At 33.3% G+C, this 19434-nt stretch overlaps 4 protein-coding genes across 9 annotated transcripts; 3 read left to right on the forward strand and 1 right to left on the reverse strand.

Moving 5' to 3' along the window:
* Positions 1 to 650: 650 nt before the first annotated feature.
* Positions 651 to 6496, forward strand: LOC108545982 (WD repeat, SAM and U-box domain-containing protein 1). Of its 5 annotated transcripts, none has more exons than XM_017897877.1 (17): positions 651 to 848; positions 1653 to 1824; positions 1987 to 2132; positions 2342 to 2568; positions 2759 to 2997; positions 3232 to 3322; positions 3412 to 3527; positions 3619 to 3761; positions 3864 to 4059; positions 4252 to 4397; positions 4476 to 4684; positions 4747 to 5018; positions 5165 to 5255; positions 5356 to 5450; positions 5539 to 5700; positions 5797 to 5944; positions 6013 to 6496. In XM_017897877.1, the coding sequence occupies exons 2-17, from the start codon at positions 1774 to 1776 to the stop codon at positions 6174 to 6176; spliced, it is 2496 nt and encodes an 831-aa protein (XP_017753366.1). In that variant the 5' UTR covers positions 651 to 848; positions 1653 to 1773; the 3' UTR covers positions 6177 to 6496. The 5 variants fall into 5 exon arrangements, with proteins under 5 accessions (XP_017753366.1, XP_017753363.1, XP_017753364.1 ...); XM_017897874.1 differs by lacking the exon at positions 651 to 848 and adding an exon at positions 870 to 1531; XM_017897875.1 differs by lacking the exon at positions 651 to 848 and adding an exon at positions 870 to 1531 and having other exon boundaries at positions 1653 to 1755.
* A 1599-nt stretch (positions 6497 to 8095) lies between these two features.
* Positions 8096 to 13501, forward strand: hig (locomotion-related protein hikaru genki). Its single transcript, XM_017897686.1, has 10 exons — positions 8096 to 8341; positions 9143 to 9225; positions 9462 to 9624; positions 9915 to 10088; positions 10971 to 11105; positions 11270 to 11413; positions 11547 to 11759; positions 11847 to 12056; positions 12155 to 12243; positions 12425 to 13501. Exons 1-10 carry the CDS (start codon positions 8212 to 8214, stop codon positions 12539 to 12541), a joined length of 1458 nt encoding a protein of 485 aa, XP_017753175.1. The 5' UTR covers positions 8096 to 8211; the 3' UTR covers positions 12542 to 13501.
* A 357-nt stretch (positions 13502 to 13858) lies between these two features.
* LOC108545882 (uncharacterized) lies at positions 13859 to 16756 on the forward strand. The gene is made up of 10 exons (XM_017897696.1): positions 13859 to 13961; positions 14212 to 14414; positions 14595 to 14699; positions 14774 to 14944; positions 15058 to 15306; positions 15411 to 15556; positions 15699 to 15845; positions 15917 to 16158; positions 16244 to 16411; positions 16560 to 16756. The coding sequence occupies exons 1-10, from the start codon at positions 13859 to 13861 to the stop codon at positions 16661 to 16663; spliced, it is 1638 nt and encodes a 545-aa protein (XP_017753185.1). The 3' UTR covers positions 16664 to 16756.
* Positions 16757 to 16832: 76 nt separating this feature from the next.
* On the reverse strand, positions 16833 to 19368 carry mRpL38 (mitochondrial ribosomal protein L38). Of its 2 annotated transcripts, none has more exons than XM_017897698.1 (7): positions 19308 to 19368; positions 18321 to 18512; positions 18106 to 18249; positions 17696 to 18023; positions 17451 to 17609; positions 17226 to 17362; positions 16833 to 17125 (listed from the first exon to the last, which is right to left on the reverse strand). In XM_017897698.1, exons 2-7 carry the CDS (start codon positions 18457 to 18459, stop codon positions 16833 to 16835), a joined length of 1200 nt encoding a protein of 399 aa, XP_017753187.1. In that variant the 5' UTR covers positions 18460 to 18512; positions 19308 to 19368. The 2 variants fall into 2 exon arrangements, with proteins under 2 accessions (XP_017753187.1, XP_017753186.1); XM_017897697.1 differs by having other exon boundaries at positions 19257 to 19337.
* Positions 19369 to 19434: the final 66 nt, after the last annotated feature.

Here is a 19434-nt window from a genome sequence, read left to right on the forward strand (position 1 = left end):
ATATTTTCACCAACAATCATGCTCGTCGTTGTTATCAAATCACGCACGCCTTCAAATAATTATTATTAACTAATTAATTCGCTTCAAATTATGTTCGAAAATTGCATGAAAATGTTGCTCAAAGTTTCAGCTTTGTGATGCAACTACAAAAGTTCATGAATTAATTGTTAATCTATAAATCTATCTTATAACTGCGTATAAATACTTAAGTCTAAACGCACGCATCCCGCGCCATCCAACCATGTCTTGAAAAATTTGAAAGCTAAAAAGAAACAGGTTAGCAACCGATTAGTAAAACATAATAAAAGCGAAACAAATATAAATCATAATGATCAATGAAATGGATCAAACAGTCCAACGGTGAGACAAACAACCCAACGATGAGAAATAAACAACTCAACGATGAAACGTTCGAATATTATACGAAATATTCGAAATGTCAAATAAAAATAAATAGAAAGAAATAAATAAAAGAAAAATTAATTAAAATCTGAAAAAAGAAAACATAATTAGAAGCTTCGCAATCGCTTCGTTCCTTCGGCCTGATGCGCAACATACTCGCTCGCGTACTAGCAAAATTTTTTCGTAGATATCGATTTTATAACTACAATAGACGTACGCTGGCACGTTGTCGTCACAACATGGAGTATTCCGTACGCACAACTTGTTCACCTACTGCATCCAGTTTTATTTTTTACCCGAGGAAAACAGTATGTCGTACTTTGTTAAACTAAATATTCCGCAACAAGTGTGAAACGATTTATATTTTTATTCGCCAGAACTTATGTTGTATCCCTTAATTCGAAATTCAATTGGTGTTCGTAATATTTATATTTTTGTTCATTGACGTAAGTACTTTCTTACATAATCTTTTCTAACGTATTCTAAAATTATTTCATCGTTACTTACTTTAGTGTATTCTTTACACACAACTGTAATTACTTGTAGTAATTTCCTACACAAGAAGGATTTTTCCCTCTTAGTTTAATCGCACCTCATACCCTATCGAATAGAGCCACGTTTGCAAAACATACATGTACACGTGTCTATATATCGAGCGATATGTGAAGGACTTAAATTTCTCACGTTTCCCTGAGCATAGAATTATTCGCGTTTCCTCTAAGATATTTAACGTTTTATTCCTACCGCGTATTACAAGAATTTCTCCACTTATATAACACAGGAATCTGTATAAAAGTGCTTTTAATACTGGAGGTGAATAAGTGTATACTTTAGTGACGTGATATATCTATTTTATACCGCATAAGTAAAATTTGTTGGTAAAAGCAATACAAACGATATTACTGTATTTGATTCTTGTTCGTGTTTATCTCGTTTATTGCGGTGTCACGTTTATCAGTATACACAGATAATATACAATAGTTATATGAAAGAAATTAATAAGAAAACCATATGTAACCATGACCGCCAAAATAGGAGATGTACATATTCTGCAAACATTATCATCTTACACGAGTGATATTACAAGTATTGATTTTGCTGGTGATTGCATATTGGTAACTGGATCCGGGTAAGAAAATTGTGAAACAGCAATGGTTTGTATGTAAATGAATTTATTGCAAAATAAACGATTACAATTACAGTACAACCTAACTAAGCTGGTACGGTATACTTCCCTACATCCTTTCCAGAGACAAACGCGTTAGAATTTGGCAATGGCGATCGGGTATAGGATACGTAGAAGCATATTTTTCCCCGTTGCAAGGACACAAATATGGAGTTACATCTGTCAAAGTAAGTCCCCAATCAACGATGTTGGCTTCAGCTAGCATAGACGGCACTACATTGCTTTGGAATTTACGGGTAAGCTGCTGTTTTTTTTATCAAGACTGCATACTTGACTATTATACATGGATTGACCCCTGCTATCTATTAACGCTAAGCTGAATTACAGTTAACTATAATATTAGTATACGTACACTGTGATGTATTACAAGATATGATGATATTAAAATTCTTTTGCAGACAGGAACAAGAATTCATACTATGGTTCAAGTAGGCGGAGAAGCTGTGAGAGTTTGCAGGTTCTCACCAGATTCAACGTTACTTGCAACCGCTGGAGACAAGGGACAAGTTTGCCTTTGGGATTTGGTTCGACGCAATTTAGTTAGGCAAGAATCAGCATTATGATATTGTACAATATAATAGAGATACATGAATTAATTGATAAATAGATTTATTAGCTGGTGCATGTTAAAGTATTTATTGTAATATTTAATTTTGTTTCCAATTTTACACGATTCGTTTGCTGTTCAACATTTTTACGATGCTTATCTATCACAATGATTTAATGAAACACAATGTCTATCCGTGTATTTAGATGTTTTCAAAAACATGATGGTGCTATACAGAGTGTATGTTTTTCACCGGATTCTAGTTGGTTAATTACTACATGTACATTCGGTGTTTTAAAATTATTCTCCATCACCGATATCATCGACTCGTGCTTTTCCGATAACCAAGCGATTACTGCCCTCGCCTGGATTGATGATGCTCATGATCTAGGCGTTGTTTCTTGTGACTTTTCAACATCTCAGAAGATTACAAGTATGTACAAAATCTTTACAACATCAACAACCTTAAGGACTGATCTGAATATGCGTATTATACGTATACGTATATTACGTGTATTACATTAAATGCACCAATCAGAATGCATATTTTAAAAGAAATTATTGCAAAATTTTCATCTTTACTACTATTAAATTTAGTAATATATAAACTAATTTATAATTAGGCAACGAACCGTTCACGAAACTATATGAACTGGTTACTTGCGGCAACGACCATTACGTTAAATTATGGGAAATAATTGTAATACAATCGAAATGTGAAACTCAATCATCTATTGTCAAAATAAACCTCTGCCGAATCATGGAAAAACACAGTAATGCCTTAACCTGTGTTTGTTTCAATACGAATGGATTATTCATTGGTAGCAGTAGTTTCGACAAAACAGCAGTAATCTGGGAAACGGTATAAAATAACAAAAATAAAAATACACTTATATGTATGCAACAAAATACAAAATTTAGGCAAGCTTGTGAAAAAGTATATATTGTAATTTCTTCATTTCATCGTCGACATACTCTTAAAGCTTTCAATTGGAGTACCCATAAAGATATTTCATAAAGATGTTGTGTACATGTTAATAACATTGGTGATTACACATTTTTAATTGTATCCTTGCGCTATACCAATAACTTTTAGAACTCTGGAAAAGTAATGACAATAATGTCAGGACATAACAGATACGTGGCGTGCTGTGCATTCTCAAGAGATGGAAATTTATTGGCAACAGGTATATGCTGTCTATTGTATACTGTACAATAAGTGCATATATTATACACTTCTGATACGTTTCACGTTTCTTCGACATTAATATTATAGGTTCCAACGACAAATCCGTAATTATTTGGGATCTTAAAGGAAACTTATGTCTAGACTCGGAACTTGCGCGACGATTTACGCCTACCTTATTTTTAGATGGTCACGATCAGGCACAGGTAAGTTTCCATTTTACTGCGACCTGTTTAAAAAAAATAGTTCCATGGGGCTAAAGTTTGATAAAACAATATTTATTATTCCCATTTATAGAATGCTGAATATGAGAAAACTGTAATGAAAAATGCGGAAACGTCTATTAATGACATTAAATTAATACAAAAACTAGAAGATCACGCTGGTGTAGTAAACAGTGTAGCTTTCTACGGGAACCATCTTATAGCATCTGGATCTGGGTTAGTTGAAAATGGTTCATTCCGTCTGTTCAGCGAATAGGATATTACAGTTAAGTTATATTGCATAATTTCTTTCATCCTTTAATTATGACAAACCCATAGAGATAAGCTAATCCGAGTTTGGAGCATTGAAGTGGAAGAGGAAGCCGAGTCCGAAATTAGCATGAAATTTCATGAAAAATCTTACAGTCCATTGGATGGTCATGCGTACAGTGTAAATCACGTTGAATTCAGCCCTTGTGGTCGTATGCTTGCTTCATGTTCCTTAGATGGTACAGTTATCATCTGGAATACCGAGGTAATGCAAATAATGCAGATTATGCACCTGAAAGTTAAAATTAAAGAATTAGAATCATTATAAAAAGTAACAAATGAAGGATAGCAAATGAACTTTTCTGGCTTATTCATTACCGTGTAAATTGCAAATTAATTTTATTGCATTAAACCGTTGTTAAATTGTTATTGATTCATCATTACTGATTTTTCGTAGGATGGCTGTCAAGCAAGGTCTTCTTTCGTGAATTCAGCATCTGGTATTCGTGTTTGCCGATGGTCACCGGATGGTACTAAAATTGCTACAGCTGGAGATGATGAAAAGACAACATTATGGGACGTAAATGATATGGAAGAACTCTGGTACATGTTTAAAAAATATATTATTTCTCTTGTATAAACGGTAGAATGTTACTAACTTGTTACGAATATGTACGGCAGTGTTTTCAAAGGTCATTCTGATGCGGTAAATGCAATCGCTTTTACACATGATTCCTGTTATTTAATTACGGCGTGTAACGAAGGTACATGGCGGTTATTTGACACCATCGATAACACAAATTCTACAGCGCTAATTAGTTGTAGCGAAGCACATGACTTAGGCGTTCAAGGGTGCGACTTCAGTTCAACATCTAATTTTACAAATATTGGTAAGCATGAAGCGATACCGGTATTCTGTACATGTAACTTGTGCTATTGCATCGAATTGCAGAAAGAAGGGAAAATATAAATAGTGATAAACATACCTATCTGCTAGCAACTGGCGGTAATGATTCTTTGGTTAAATTGTGGTTAATAACAGTTTGTAAAGAAAATATGCTAGCAACGGGAGGTATTGGAAACAGCGGTGGTAATATACGATACGAAGAAAAAAAATCATTCACTGGACATGGTGGAAATGTAACTTGTGTTCGATTTTCTCAGATCCAAAGCGAAATCTTAGGAAGCGTTGCCACTGATAGAACAGCTCGTATATGGAGCGTGGTGAGTAAATTGTCCATTCCTCTTCTTTACCTTTCCTTTCCAAGAAAACAGACTTTTCATTATATGGTACTAATGAGCAGGAAATGAATATATGTAAAAAATTAATTTACATAATGGGTATAAAATAAGAGATAATATGATTTTAGTATTCTGGATCGTGCTTATACGTGCTAGAAGAACACGAAAGTCTCGTAACTGCTTGTGCTTTTTCGGAAGATACTTCTCTTTTTATTACAGGTTCGATCAATTATATTTTCTTTTGTCTTTTTTTCTTTTCTTTTTTTCTTTTTCTTACTGAGACTCCGCTACATGAGTTATCATTATAAATCATTTGCAGGTGCTTTAGACAAAACTCTTTTAATCTGGAAAATACCTCGGCAACTGATTTCGCAATACACGCTAATAAATAATTTAAAGCATAACAGAAAAATGGTATATCTTTAAAACGTGAATTATAATATTTTGCATGATTATGAAAGATCGTGTCGGTTATTAATGCGTTAAATTTTTAACATACAAGGTTGCAGATTGGAAAGTTCATGATACTTTAAAATGGTTAGACGAAATAGGTTTACGAATGTTAATTAAGACAGCTTGTGAGGCTTCATTAACGGGACGACAATTGCTTTCCGTGCCGGAGGATGAATTAATGAAAAGACTGCATATCGAACAGGATGAAGATGTACGTTGCTAGGGAATCACGAATGCTCGATGCCATTGTCTGCCTGATTTATGTTTTTTTTTATTATGCTTGTGCTAACTGTGTATACGGTTTTAGACGGTGGAAATATTTAGAACACAATTGTATTGGTTAAAACGTGAAAACGATAATTCTACAGAAATTCTTATAGACGATACTGAAATACCTCACGAATATTTATGCCCTATCACACATGAAATAATGAAAGAGCCTGTTTTATGTTCCGGTGAGCAACACATACAAACATACATCTATTCTGAAGAAATTTGTGGTTCTAATGAATATCTGTTTTAGATGGATTTACATATGAGAAAGCAGCTATAAATGAATGGTTTCTATGTGGAAAATATACTAGTCCAATGACAAATAAAGCTCTTCAAGACACTTCGTTTACTCCGAATATTGTACTTAGAAACGCGATATATACTTTCCTTCATGGAAACCGACCACAATTTTAAGTATCGCATTAATTTAAATCGCAATATAAAATTTAATGTACATATTTGAAAGAATTATTTCTTTCTAACCATGTTACACTCTCACTATTTAGTCACTTAACGCTTAAATTGTACCTGGCATGAGAATTCAGAAAACGTGTAAAAGAATTGTATGCACATAACATAAGTAACATAACGTCACGAAAGGAAACAATAATAAATACGCACAAAAAATTGTCATATCAATATAATCACGGAAATTGATAAAGTATACCAATTACATGCAATGTAATTTTCTTCAAAGGAGAATTTTGTAAATATTCTATTAATAAAAATATTAATGACACACATATAATGTATAAAGTCAATGTATGAATCCTTGGTCATGAAAGAAGAAATTACATTCGTCCTTCATATAGTAAACTGTTGATAATATTTTTGAATTGAAATGAAAACATTACAAATAAGTAATTGAAGTAATTTTTTAAAGTTTCTATTTTATTTCATTTGCCATATGTGTATAGATTCAATTATACGCATATAAATAAGTGGAAAACTTTCTCTAAATAGAAAAATTACGTAATCGAGTAAAATGTATCTTGGGGAATTGAAATAGTTAACGTACAGCTAGATAGAATTAAATGATCGCTGAAAGAAGTGTTATGTAAATATTATTACGTATGCATTATGTACACTATCGTATAATCCATACAAACGATCATTATAGAGCTTTATTGCAGTATTGCCAATGGTCACATAAACTTTGATTTGAACCTTTTGCACTCGAGAGGCGATCATAAGTCGCCATTTAATCAAATTCTGAGGATCGATGTTACTTAATATATCAAATCTAAAATAACATAACGATGCGTGTAATATCGAAATAAAATAATTCTGCATGTTAATTTGCATCCGATTTCTTATTTACCGTTTTAAAAATATCGTCGACTTTATAATAGAAAGCCATCGAATTGCTGTTTTTCTGTAACGAAAAAATTACCAAGTGCAAAGGGTAAGCTAATCTGACAGTTAGCCTAGAAAGGTATTAAAAATGCAGGTAATGATGGAAGTGGTAGAAAAGGTAAAAAATTAAAAACTAATGATTTTATTATTTATTTGTTACATTCGTTTACTTTATAATAATAAAAGTGTTTTTGACAAAGTATCAAGAAATTGACCCGTTAAATTGAGCTTGTAGCTTCGTTGCTACAAAATTCCAAAAATCGACAAGACTGCTCTCATATTTAATCGCACTATAAATTTTATACAATATTTGACACTATTTTCGTCATCTTTCCGTTCCTAGTTTGTTTTTCAAAACATAAAAAGAAGGAAAAAAACAACTTTATCTGACCGATACAATATTACTGTATTTATAAAAAAATTGTTCCTTGTTCCAATATTTGAACTAAAAAGAAATTAAAAGCGTGAAATGTGACAAGGCGTGCGTGCGTGCGTGCGTGCGTGCGTGCGTGCGTGCGTGTGCGCGCGCGCGCGCGTACGTGCGTGTGCGCAAATTATTTAAAAATAAAGGATTTAAAAGACTTTCGTTTCGTGTTTTGAACATGCAAATATAACGTAATGCGTTACACGCCTGCGCTTTCGCGAGTTTGGCATTGGCGTAGCTGCCTTATAACGTCTCACCCCGTAATTGCGCGGGTGGTAGTACGTGTCGTTTACGAGGGTTAGCGATGAAGTTAGTGGTGACTTTATTCGTGCCCCTAATCATTCCTTCCAAGCTGTGCACGCGTCCCTTTGGTCAGTTCGTTGATCTTCCAAACGCGCGTATGTACGACAGTCTTTCCGTTTCTTTGATCGATGATATCCATCAAACGTTCCGATTGATTTTCTTCTTCATTTCCCAGTGTCTTTGGATTTTTGGTATTTGTATACGTGCAACTTACTATGCTTATGAAACAAAATGCCAAAGGAGGAGATGAACAATATTTCGACCTACAGAAGTTGTACAGATTTTCGATACGAAATTACCATCGAAACCAAATTCCAGTGTAGTGACTCGAATGGGATTTCGTTCTGATATGCAAAGTGCAACAGCATGTCCATCGAGAACGAAAGAAGAAAGAAATTCTTTGCAAGTGCATATCGCATGAAATTGACTGCAGGGTTTTATGTTTTGTTACTCAGCCTAACGGCAATAATTAATTTTTGCGAAGCGAAACAAGTAGGTGAGTTTATTAAAATAAATAGTGCACGAGAAATGTACAGATTTTAAAATTGAAGCAAAACTTTTTCTTATTACTAACATTACATTGCAATGAATGTCCGTTACAAATATTTATCCCGTATATTACGTATCTAACGAAGTACATGCGAGTACATGTGGATGCATGCGAGATAACATATAGACGCTGTCCTAATCGCGACATTGTTCAAAATGTGTGTGAAAATTTATAAAACTGTACCAATATCGATAATATATTGGCAAATATTTTGAAATACGCGTAAATCCTATGCATGACACTGTAAGACAATTTGTTATCGTGACATCAATTTACCGCACGGAAGAACAACTAAAAGCTTAGAAAAAAGTTTTGTCTAACAACAAACGCTTTCACATGAACGAAATTGGTGGATCGATAAAGTTGTCTGGGTACTATCGAAAGCATTTAGCTCTGTTATTGAACGTACACTGAAACCATGCTGAGCATGCGTCGTAAAATAAATACTAAATATATATCAGTGAACACGTGTTTCGTGTTTCAACAGTGAAACCAACGAAACGATTGAAAGAAGAATAGTCGTATACATGATCATTTCAATTACAATCCTCTGTAACTACATACGTACGCATTTATGTAATACGTGTATTACGTATGTTACACATATGCACACGATAGTCGATTATCGACATCTTAAATATTGCACGAACTCATTGTCCTAAATCATTCTCATTATATAGTAAAACAAAAGTAAAGGAAAACAAGAAAACAACCCTGTATATGTTAATTATAATAATTTTCTTGTAGAGACCGGAGGATTTCAAAGAGGTTGCAAACTTGAAGGTTTACATCCACTTCTAATTGTTACCTATAAAAATATTACGATATCCGTAAGTTTCTGCTTTTGACATTATACTTTAGAAAGTAAAATTTTGGTTTGTGAAAGAAAAAAAGTAAAGAAAAAGTAAGAAAAAGTAAAAAAAAGGAAAAGGAATGTCGAAACTTTTGATGTTTAACTTCGTTTCTTACCTATGAATTGTATTCAACACGTGAAATTTTATTTATTTAATAAAATAGTTGGTTACTCAAATAAAATAAAAACGATCATATGTACGATTGTTACTAGGTAGATAAGATCACTGTACCACATGGGGAACGCGTGACGGTAAGATGCAGAGAACTCGGCAAATACAAACTCGTTGGTGATTCTCTTTTACATTGCCGTAACGCCAGTTGGAATGGAAAACTACCCTCGTGCACTCCGACGACAGCGATTTCAAACTACACCGGTAAGAAAACAAATGTAATTTCTGTTTCTTGTGATAAGTAAGTTAGTCTGCGTACGCGTTGTTGATCGATAAATATAATTTTTCTTAAAGTTTCTTTAACTTTAACTTTTAAAAGTCAAAGAAATTTATTGTATTTGCGATATTGCACTGTCTTGATTATGATAATCATTGGGAAAATAATGAAATTTCAAGTTGAAATATTCTGTTGTAAATCTTTTTTAAACGGGGACAGGAGAAAATTCCGTTCCATTTAATCTTTCTCCTCTTCTTGATTGTTCGAGGAGAAATAGAGGATGTACCACCGACGATCGTATTTGGATTACCGGCCGGTTCAGCTGCCGTCGAGCCGTCCGGTGCCCTCGCTGTTTTCCCTGGAAGTATACTTCACCTTGAATGTCTGTTCGCTAGGAAACTTGGTAATCCCGAATGGACTTGGACCTCGACGTTTCGTCAATACTTAACCGGTAAATCTTAATTGTCGTCATTTATCTTATGTACATAGATGTGCATAAGGGTGCACAGAAAGAAGAAACAAATGACAGCAACGCAATCGGGAAAAATAGCACAAACTAAAAATATGTCAGAGGCATTTGGCAAAAAACCAAGGGTTAAGTTTTAGATTAACTATAAGTATATTATCTTGAAATCTTGAAATGTATTAAAAAGTGGCAAATTTTTAACAACTCCTTACTTTTCGATATTGGTGAGTTGGCTTTAGTTTTGGAGGTATCAGCAAAATTCCATTCCTACTATACAATAGAATTCAGCGTATAGCGTGAACCTACTAGTACACTACTAGTACGCTAGTATCCATACTAGCGTGTACGTCAGCATTGATCTACTCCGCTATAAGGCTCACCATCATGTACAGAAACCCGATGAAAAATGCCATCGAACCCTCAAATTCCTATGTTCGTATAAATAATCCGTCTTCCGCCTTTGTCTTACTTGTTTTCTATTCGTATAATCCTCGTTTTCCAACTCCAAAGTTTCCTATTTTATATAACATCCATTATCATCCAACAGACACTTATTCCTCTGCCAATTTGTGAGACACCCGAATCGCAAAAGAACATATAAGTCGTATTTAAGAAATGTAATTTAACCGTTGCAATAAAAATTATTATGATCCAACAAATCTTGGATTTAATCGTTAAATATACGATATTAGATTATATATACATTTATATATGAAGTATATGCACATATAAGTTGTGCGATCAAATTGGTGATCTTTCGTATCTTGCGTAACATTTGAAGTAATCAAAACTTTGGTTCTTGTTTTGTATCGAGAAAATTGGAATGTAACTATAACTATATGTAACGATCTTTCTTTTGCAATTTAGGATGGGCGATTGCTTCTCGTGAAAGAGACTGGAAGTATCGTTTATCTATATATTATGCGAAAGCGCAAGATTCAGGAGTGTACACGTGCTCTACACCTCGCGGATTATCCAACTCCATACATGTTCACGTTGTAGGTAAGTTTAATTGCCCCTTTTCTTTGTCAACAGATTATCGAGAGATAAAGGTAATTCGTATTCCTGCTAATACTGTATATCGAATGAATCGTAATAAGCGAACGTTTAACCGGTAATGGGAATTGGGAATGGGAAACACAATCGCTATTCTTCGCTCATTGCAGATGTCCAGTGTCCTATTTTGAATCTACCTGAACCACCGTTAATTAGTAAAATCGAAGGGGCACGTATGGGTCATAGAGCAGTATTTGAATGTCCCGTTGGGTTTAGATTAGAAGGCGCAGCTGGTATAACGTGTCAGTATAACGGTAAGGAGTTTAACCGAAATATGACATTGAGTATGCTTAGACCGCTATTGAGATAGATAGAAAGAGAAAATTAGTAAAATTTTGTAATTGAACATATATCCGAATAATAATAATATTGAATATATATCTCCAGGTAAATGGTCTGCGGATATGCCGCGATGTGAAACAATCGAGTGCCCACCTATGAACACCCTCGGCGATTCATGGTTACAGGTACTGGAATACAACAATACCTTCAGCGGTAGAGCAGTATTTGCTTGCATGTGGGGACATAAATTATTAGGATCACAGAGTATAGAGTGCCAAGGTGATGGTTCGTGGAGTGGAACTGTGCCTAGTTGCGTAGGTAGGCATCTAATAAATACCTCTTCAGTTTTTCATTCGCGTGCTGGAAACGTACATGTAATCCTGTAATGATACAATTTATTTGCAGAAATTATCTGTCCAATCCCATTGATACCAAAAAGTGGCCGTATTATAGAACAAACAAACCGTCATAATTCAGGAAGGAAATACCATCAAACGCGTGTGTATAAAGTTGGTGCACTTGTCAGGTTTGCTTGCTTACCTGGTCATCAACTATTAGGTGAAGCATCTGTAATATGTACAGAGAATGGAACATGGTCTCATCCACCACCAGTTTGTAAGTTTTCGAAATTTTTATTAGTCATTTTCTAAGGTTTCAATCAGCCAAATACATGCCATTTTGTTTCACAACAAATGGCACTTTCATATCGTTAGGCAAAGTGAGATGCCCGTATCCTGGCGATCCACCTCATGGACGAATAGCACCTCTAAAATTTTGGTACAAACCAGGTGACAATATACAGGTAATCGATTAATCTCTTTAGTATAATTTTCCACATTTATTGTTATTCTAATCGACGATATTGGCGACGTCGATAATACAATAATATGTACATATATGTAAATGCATAAATCTATATCCATATGAATTGTATTATATTTCTCGTCGTTTTCTTTTCATCGATTGCATAATTTGTCTGTTAGGTAACTTGCTCACCGGGGTATGTAACGCCCTTAGAACCCGTAAGGAAGCCGACTTGTCGAGAAAATGGAATATGGAGTGCACCTCCACCACCTTGTAGGTCATATAAAGATGTTTAAAGAGAAAAACGATGAAATTTTATCAATGACAGCAGTCGTTCAATGTATTACGTTGTAAAACGCGAACAAACACGGAATTGCAAACCGTACAAAGGTATGTACAGGATGTATAAAAATGGTTTGTCACGACCATTACAGCGTGATTCTACACATTTGGATCAGTGAAGATCTGTTAATAAAAGTAACCACAAAATTGTCCTTGAGAATGATTTACAAGATCAAATTTTTTTTATGGCATCGTATCTTAGACGTAATGATGAGGAAATATCGGAAAGGAACTATAGGTAGCAAATGAACCATTCTGTTTTAACTTATTGCGCATAGACGCATCGGATGGTCGATCGTTCGATACTTTTCCGGTATCGTTTAATTTATTCCAAAGCGGAATAAGCAAAGGGGAGTCTAATCCGGCAAAATGTACAAAAGGGAAGTATGAAGTCTCTCCGTTCGGCCACGATGGCCGAGACAGTTAATTTTCATACATCCTGTACATTAATACTTAATTATTCAATTATGCTATGTTTCAAATAATTCCGTTAAAAATATATACGACCTAGAGCACAAACTAGCACGTGTTTGATCGCAAAATAACATATCAACGAAGCTACATGATCGAATTTTCTATGCATTCGAAACGATTAATCGCCTAACCAATCGTTTTCTTGCAATGTCATTTTATGGCAGTTTTCATTGTATCATTATATGAAAACTTCATATGTCAAAAGTTCGACAGCACATAAACTTAGATTTCAACTCGAGGTTAGGCATATTGCATTAACCTAGCTAATATATAACATCAGAAATTTTTTACTAACAAAACATTATAATACAAGTCGCAAAACTAAGTAAACGAGAGGAACAACGATTGTCATTTAGAAAGAAGTCGAATGAGCTTAGAATAAGGAGTGAATAGGTACAACAGATACAACGGGGTAAGAAACGAAGAAAATAGTTATAGGGAGGGAGAAAAGTGCGAAAAAGGGGTAGGGAGGGGGTTATGAGGGGGCGGGAGGGAGGGAGAGAGAAAGAGAGAGAGAGAGAGAGAGAGACCCATGTACGTCTATAATACGTGTGCAATAAATGAATGCGATGCAGATTGTACGATGCCTAATACTAACCTTTAGGAACATCTAGAATCACACATTTTTCCCTTGTATGTAAAATACATCTTTGTATGTAAAATAAAATTACGTTATTCTCTAAGATTGTTCGTCTCTCGTTGTAGCAAATGTCCTAATTATTGAGTTGTAATCAGAATTTCTTTAACATCATAACAAAATCGATAGCAATTCTTTTTATCGATGGTGCTTTAATAAAATGTTGACTCATAAACGTATACAGACATTTCGTAGAATCAAAGACGTAAGATGGTCAACGAAAGACAAATTAGAACAATATCGTGGGATCCTCAAATTATACGGTAAGAAAAGATTTTGTGACAATCGTTTATGCATATAATTTCTCTTCTATAACGAAATAAAGGGAAGTATATACGGATATTTTTGGTTACAAATAGTGTTAATTGAAGTAAATCGAGTCCAGTTATTTATAACTCCATCAATATTTTGCTTCCTTTTTACGATTACGATTTCCATGCTTCATCTCTGAGAAACATCTATTTCGTCTTTTTACAATTAATCGTTATCTAATGAAACCCTTGTAAACTCTAGCACGCGAAAGGAAAATAAAGATACAAGATGCTGCAAAATTTAAAAAAAATATATCTTGGCAGTTGAGTTCGTATAAACAGGATATAAAGGATTATCGTCAAATAGTCGGCGAGATAACAAGAGGTACTCCGAAAGGCCATATACGTAGTTTGTTGCAAAGTCGTAAAAATTTACGATTAAAATGTCATGGTCATGAAACAGAGGTGAGTTTTCGGTACGTTATATTTCTCAATACGTCATAACTGTCATATATACGTTATATGTGCATTACACGATTGTAATGCTCACTTTTCTCCGTATGTCCTTTTCCCATTAAATAAACTTTCATTAATTACGTGGTAAACAATGATATATTTTCATGATATGTTCTATTGCTTTTATAGCACATTTATATTTCTATTTACGAGGAAAATCATCGAAAACGCAGTCAATTAGATAAACTTCGTTACGAGAAGAAAAGAAAGATGAAACAATGTTTTGAACTACAAGTACGTTATATGTGCATACTTAAGAAAGAGTAAAGTATATCATCCATATATGTAACATGGCATACCTGATAAAGATACAACATACAGAACTGTGTAACATCTATGAACAAGAAAAAGGTTTATCATGGTCTCAAGATCGAGTACAACAACAATTGGTATCGCGGTATCAAAAATCAGTTGCAAGACAAAACGCGGCAAAAGCAATAAATCTAACATACACGTATATACTTGGAATCTTGAAAAAAGTAAACTATAATATATAAAATATATAAAATATAAGAAAAAGCGTACATCGAGTAATACTCACCAGCATAAAATTATTATCCTATTCATTACTTGATAGAAAAGATATTTGTAGGACGCGATACATCATGAAACATTCTTAAACGCTTTGAAACAAGACTGTAAAGATCAATGCAAAGTGATATTTCGAACAACGATAATCGGCCAACTCGCAACTGAAGACACAAATGACATCGAATCTAAGTATAAACGAATCACACGAAACGTTTGGAACAATATGAAAAAAAGAGAAGACATGCTAACATTCGTGCGCGAACAAGTTGAGGATTTATGGTCATTTGCGCAATCATTGATTCGAACTGAAGTAAGTTTCAATAACAAAAAACGAGTGGAAACGCGCAGCAAAGCCGAATTACGCCACGGAAAAACTTACATATAGTTCTTCTATTCGTGTTGTATGTATCACAGAGCGAAGCGATTTTAACCACGGAAATTATACGTACTGGAACTACGATGAATGAAATGTTGGAAAAACAAATAAAATCTTTGGAAGAAATATTCGACAAAATAAAAGATTCCTTACTCGTACATTCCTATCGAGAATTACTTTCAAGGTAAAGTTGAAATTTTCTTATTATTTTCATTTCTTATTGGAAAATTTAGATCGCGACAATTCGTAAGATTGACAAAATCAAAAAATAAAATGTCTTTTTCTTTATAAATTTTCTTCTCTAAACGTTTATTTTAATTGATTAGATTGGAAGAACAAATGAAACAACGAACACGGTTAGTGGAACAATTTAATCGCAACGTGAAGGAGCGCGATTCATTGTTGAGCAAAAAGAACGAAGCATTATCTATTCTGTCCAATTTCGAGCACTCCCTAGTAGCTAGTATTGAAGAGTAAGTGTTATTATCACGCAAAAAATATATTCATGCGTGATATGATAATGTACAGCTGAAACTTTTTACAGATACAATGCGGACAAAAATATCCTAATAGAACAAATCGCGATGCAAAAGAAACGTGAATTTGAACGTAGAAATTCAAAAAAGGAACGTGGCGAATTGTTGATGGATATAAGAGCATCGTTGCAAAACATGGTGGCAATGTTGGTTTGTGTTAAAAGAAGTAATAGAGTAACGACAAAGCGGCCAACGGACGAATTTGAAAAGCAAATCGACATACCAATGATAGAAAAAATGGAGACAGAAGGTGAAATAAAAATCGAAGAGAGAATTAAAATTTATTAATATACCTGTCAAGTGACATATTTTCTCACTTTTGTATCCTCCTTTAGGTTTAGCATTATTATCCACGGTTAGCCGAAAAGTAGGTGCACTATTTGGAATGAGCAATTTCGAATTTAACAAAGACAGAGAGGAGAGAGCAAAAGATCTCTACCAGACTTATATTTCTGATTATCGATCAAGGCTTAAGTTCAAAGATACGGAAATGGAACCAACGGGTGAGTGCTCGTGAGCAAACGATCATTTTTTAATAAATATAATTGTAAATATAATCGTAATCACAGTCAACGAATATAATACAATGAATATTTCAATCATTCTAATCCGTTCCATTACAATAGCAGTATGTTTCATTGTATTTTCTAGGCCTTATTGTTGAACACCAAGCGATTGATTCTTCAGTACCAACACGAGCAGAAATTAAATTAAGAAGCAAACAAGCTGTGGAAGCTTATTTGAGACTAGAGTGATACTCTACTCTGTTTTCATTTTCCATAACAAAACTGTACTAATGTGTACGTTATAATATCAAACTATGTTCATGTATGTTTGTTTGTACAATACTTTTCTTTATACAATATATGTTTTACTTATTTATTTACAAAAACATATTTTACAACTTCTTATTTAGAAAATATTTTATTTCAGATCGTTAACTCGGCCCCAACCCAAGCGTTCCTTTCGTATTTCCACTTTCAACCAAGAAGGTACACTATCTTCGATTCTACATGCATTAGGATATTTGATAGGTGGCTTTGGCTCTCTAAAAGGATGTACTGTTCGTAATTTCCTTAACAAAAATTCTTTCATTACATCTTTGGAATCCTTGTACTTGTCCAAATAAAGATTGAATGGTTGTCGTAATGGAAACCATGTCTGTGGTTTAAGATATGGTTTTGGAAATTCATACTGAAATATTGGCTCTTCTGTATCTATAAGAAAAAATTGTTTCAATTTAAAATATACATATATATTATGACAAATCATACATTGAAGTAGTGTATTAAAAACAGTGAAACTAATTATGCATACCTAATACTGAGTGGTAAAATTCTCTCACTGTAGGATCCCAATCACTCTGAAAGAATACTAAGCCAGCTGGTGTAAGATTATCTTGATGTTTGCGATAAAATTCGAATGAACTCCAGTTGCGTTCTTTTAACTGTAGGCTGAAATACAAATATGTGATTGAAATAAAATACAATGGTACAATAAAATCAAGCTATATAATCTACCTTTTAACAATTGTTTACTTACCAAGGCTGAATTTTCTTGTATTCTGTGTAATCTAAATGTTGATTTTGTTTGTAAAGGATAAATATGTAACGATAATAACCTACCCCTCTAGCTGGAATTGGCCTCAAATAATCTACTATTTGCTCTCCTTCTTCTAGTCTATCCTCTGGGATATTTCCTCTAACAAATATGATATATTATGATATATTATGATCTAGACATCATTTATCCAAGTTAATCACATAGAAAATAGTTTATCAACTCACATAAACCAATGACAATATTCATTATTTGAGTTTTCCAAGGTCCCATCTGGTGTACACATTATTAGTGTCCATAAACTATTACTTCCTGCTTTGTACTTGACATATGGCAATTCACCTGCTTCCATAGGTTTTATAACATTTCCTGTATGAACTCTGACTACAGTATCATCATCTATTCTGTAAATGATTTCTAGTGGCATAACTGGTAAAAAAAATGCATTACTAAATAAATCTTGAAAAATGCCATAGTGATTTGCAATTCTATGAATGTCAAATGGACTGCACGTTTTTAACCAAACCTTTCTTACTTCTTCCAAATTCACTGACACTATAAAACGATCATAGAATATTATCATAAAACAAATATCGTATGTATATAACATTATCTCACTTATAAGTTTATTACTTACATCTACCGCTTTTTGCTTCTTTCTCAAAATTAATATTAAATCGTTTGGTTTTTCGTTCAGTTATCCAAGCCTGTTTTTCCTGTATCAAAACTTTTGGCACAGAAAAGCCTATGTTTACTTTAGTTTGCTCTAGTTTTTCAAATACTGGCAAAAGAAGAGATTTTATCAGAAAATATTACATTTCTGTTAATTGTATTACATTATATTTCTCTTACATTTAAGCCGTTGCTTTAAACTGAGAGCGATAGTTGGTGGCTTTCCTCGTAAATGATGCCCATACCTAACATGTTCCAGATGGATTTTCAAATATGGAGATACACCTTTGGTAAACACTTGTAAAACTGTATTTGCCATATCTTGTATAATTTTAAATGCACACTGATTATACAAGTTTGATCGTTAAATTGCTATGACAAAATAGAGTTAAACAGAGTTTAGATTATTCTAATCAAATTGTGATAACATACATTATCAAACTGTATTTGATGAACTATTAATATACATATATACGGTTCAATCTTGATAATTATTATAAACCACCAATACATGGCAAAATGGTCACATAGTGTGAATAAACAAGCAAAGCATGTTAGTAGACAAATTTTAATTCTTATATGACAAGTTCAATTATCTTGATAATTACACGAATTTTAAGATATGGATTTGTAGACCCATTTTAGTGCAACTATTAGAGCTCAAATGCATTAGAATACATTCATATCAGTACACATATATAATAAAATATTGATACATTTTATATATTTTCCGAAATATATTACAAAAGGTAACAGTTCTGACAAAATCATACAACTATATAAGTTTCATTTTTAAATTATCGATACACAGAAAACAGAATTCAATGATAAACAAATTTGTCATATCTCATTTAAAACTTTTGTAATTCTTGCAAATAATTAAATTCTTCTTAAAAGAAAACTTGATTGTTTATTGCTCTTGAATAAAAAACTACTCTTTCATAAGTTATCCTTTAATATTTTATATATTTTGTCATTTTCTTGGTACATTATTTTTAGCAATTAAAATTTAAACATAACAATTACAGACGTTAATATGAAAAATTCTACGAATTTGCACTGTTTATTCGATGATATAAATAAGAAAATAGAACAAAATAGTTCAATATAAAATACCGTTAATTAAATAAATCTGACTTGAAGATCAAAGCAAATAATGAATCCAACCTTCGTAAGGTTCAGATCAAAACGCGTATATTATCTATGTACGATTTTAACGCAAATTTACAATACGGAAAATCTAAAAAGTATGTGCTGCCCTCGAACGGTAGTAACGAGCATTAACGTATATATT

This window comes from Eufriesea mexicana, unplaced genomic scaffold, assembly GCF_001483705.2.
Source record: "Eufriesea mexicana isolate 0111107269 unplaced genomic scaffold, ASM148370v2 scaffold572, whole genome shotgun sequence".
In the NCBI taxonomy this organism is placed as follows: domain Eukaryota; kingdom Metazoa; phylum Arthropoda; class Insecta; order Hymenoptera; family Apidae; genus Eufriesea; species Eufriesea mexicana.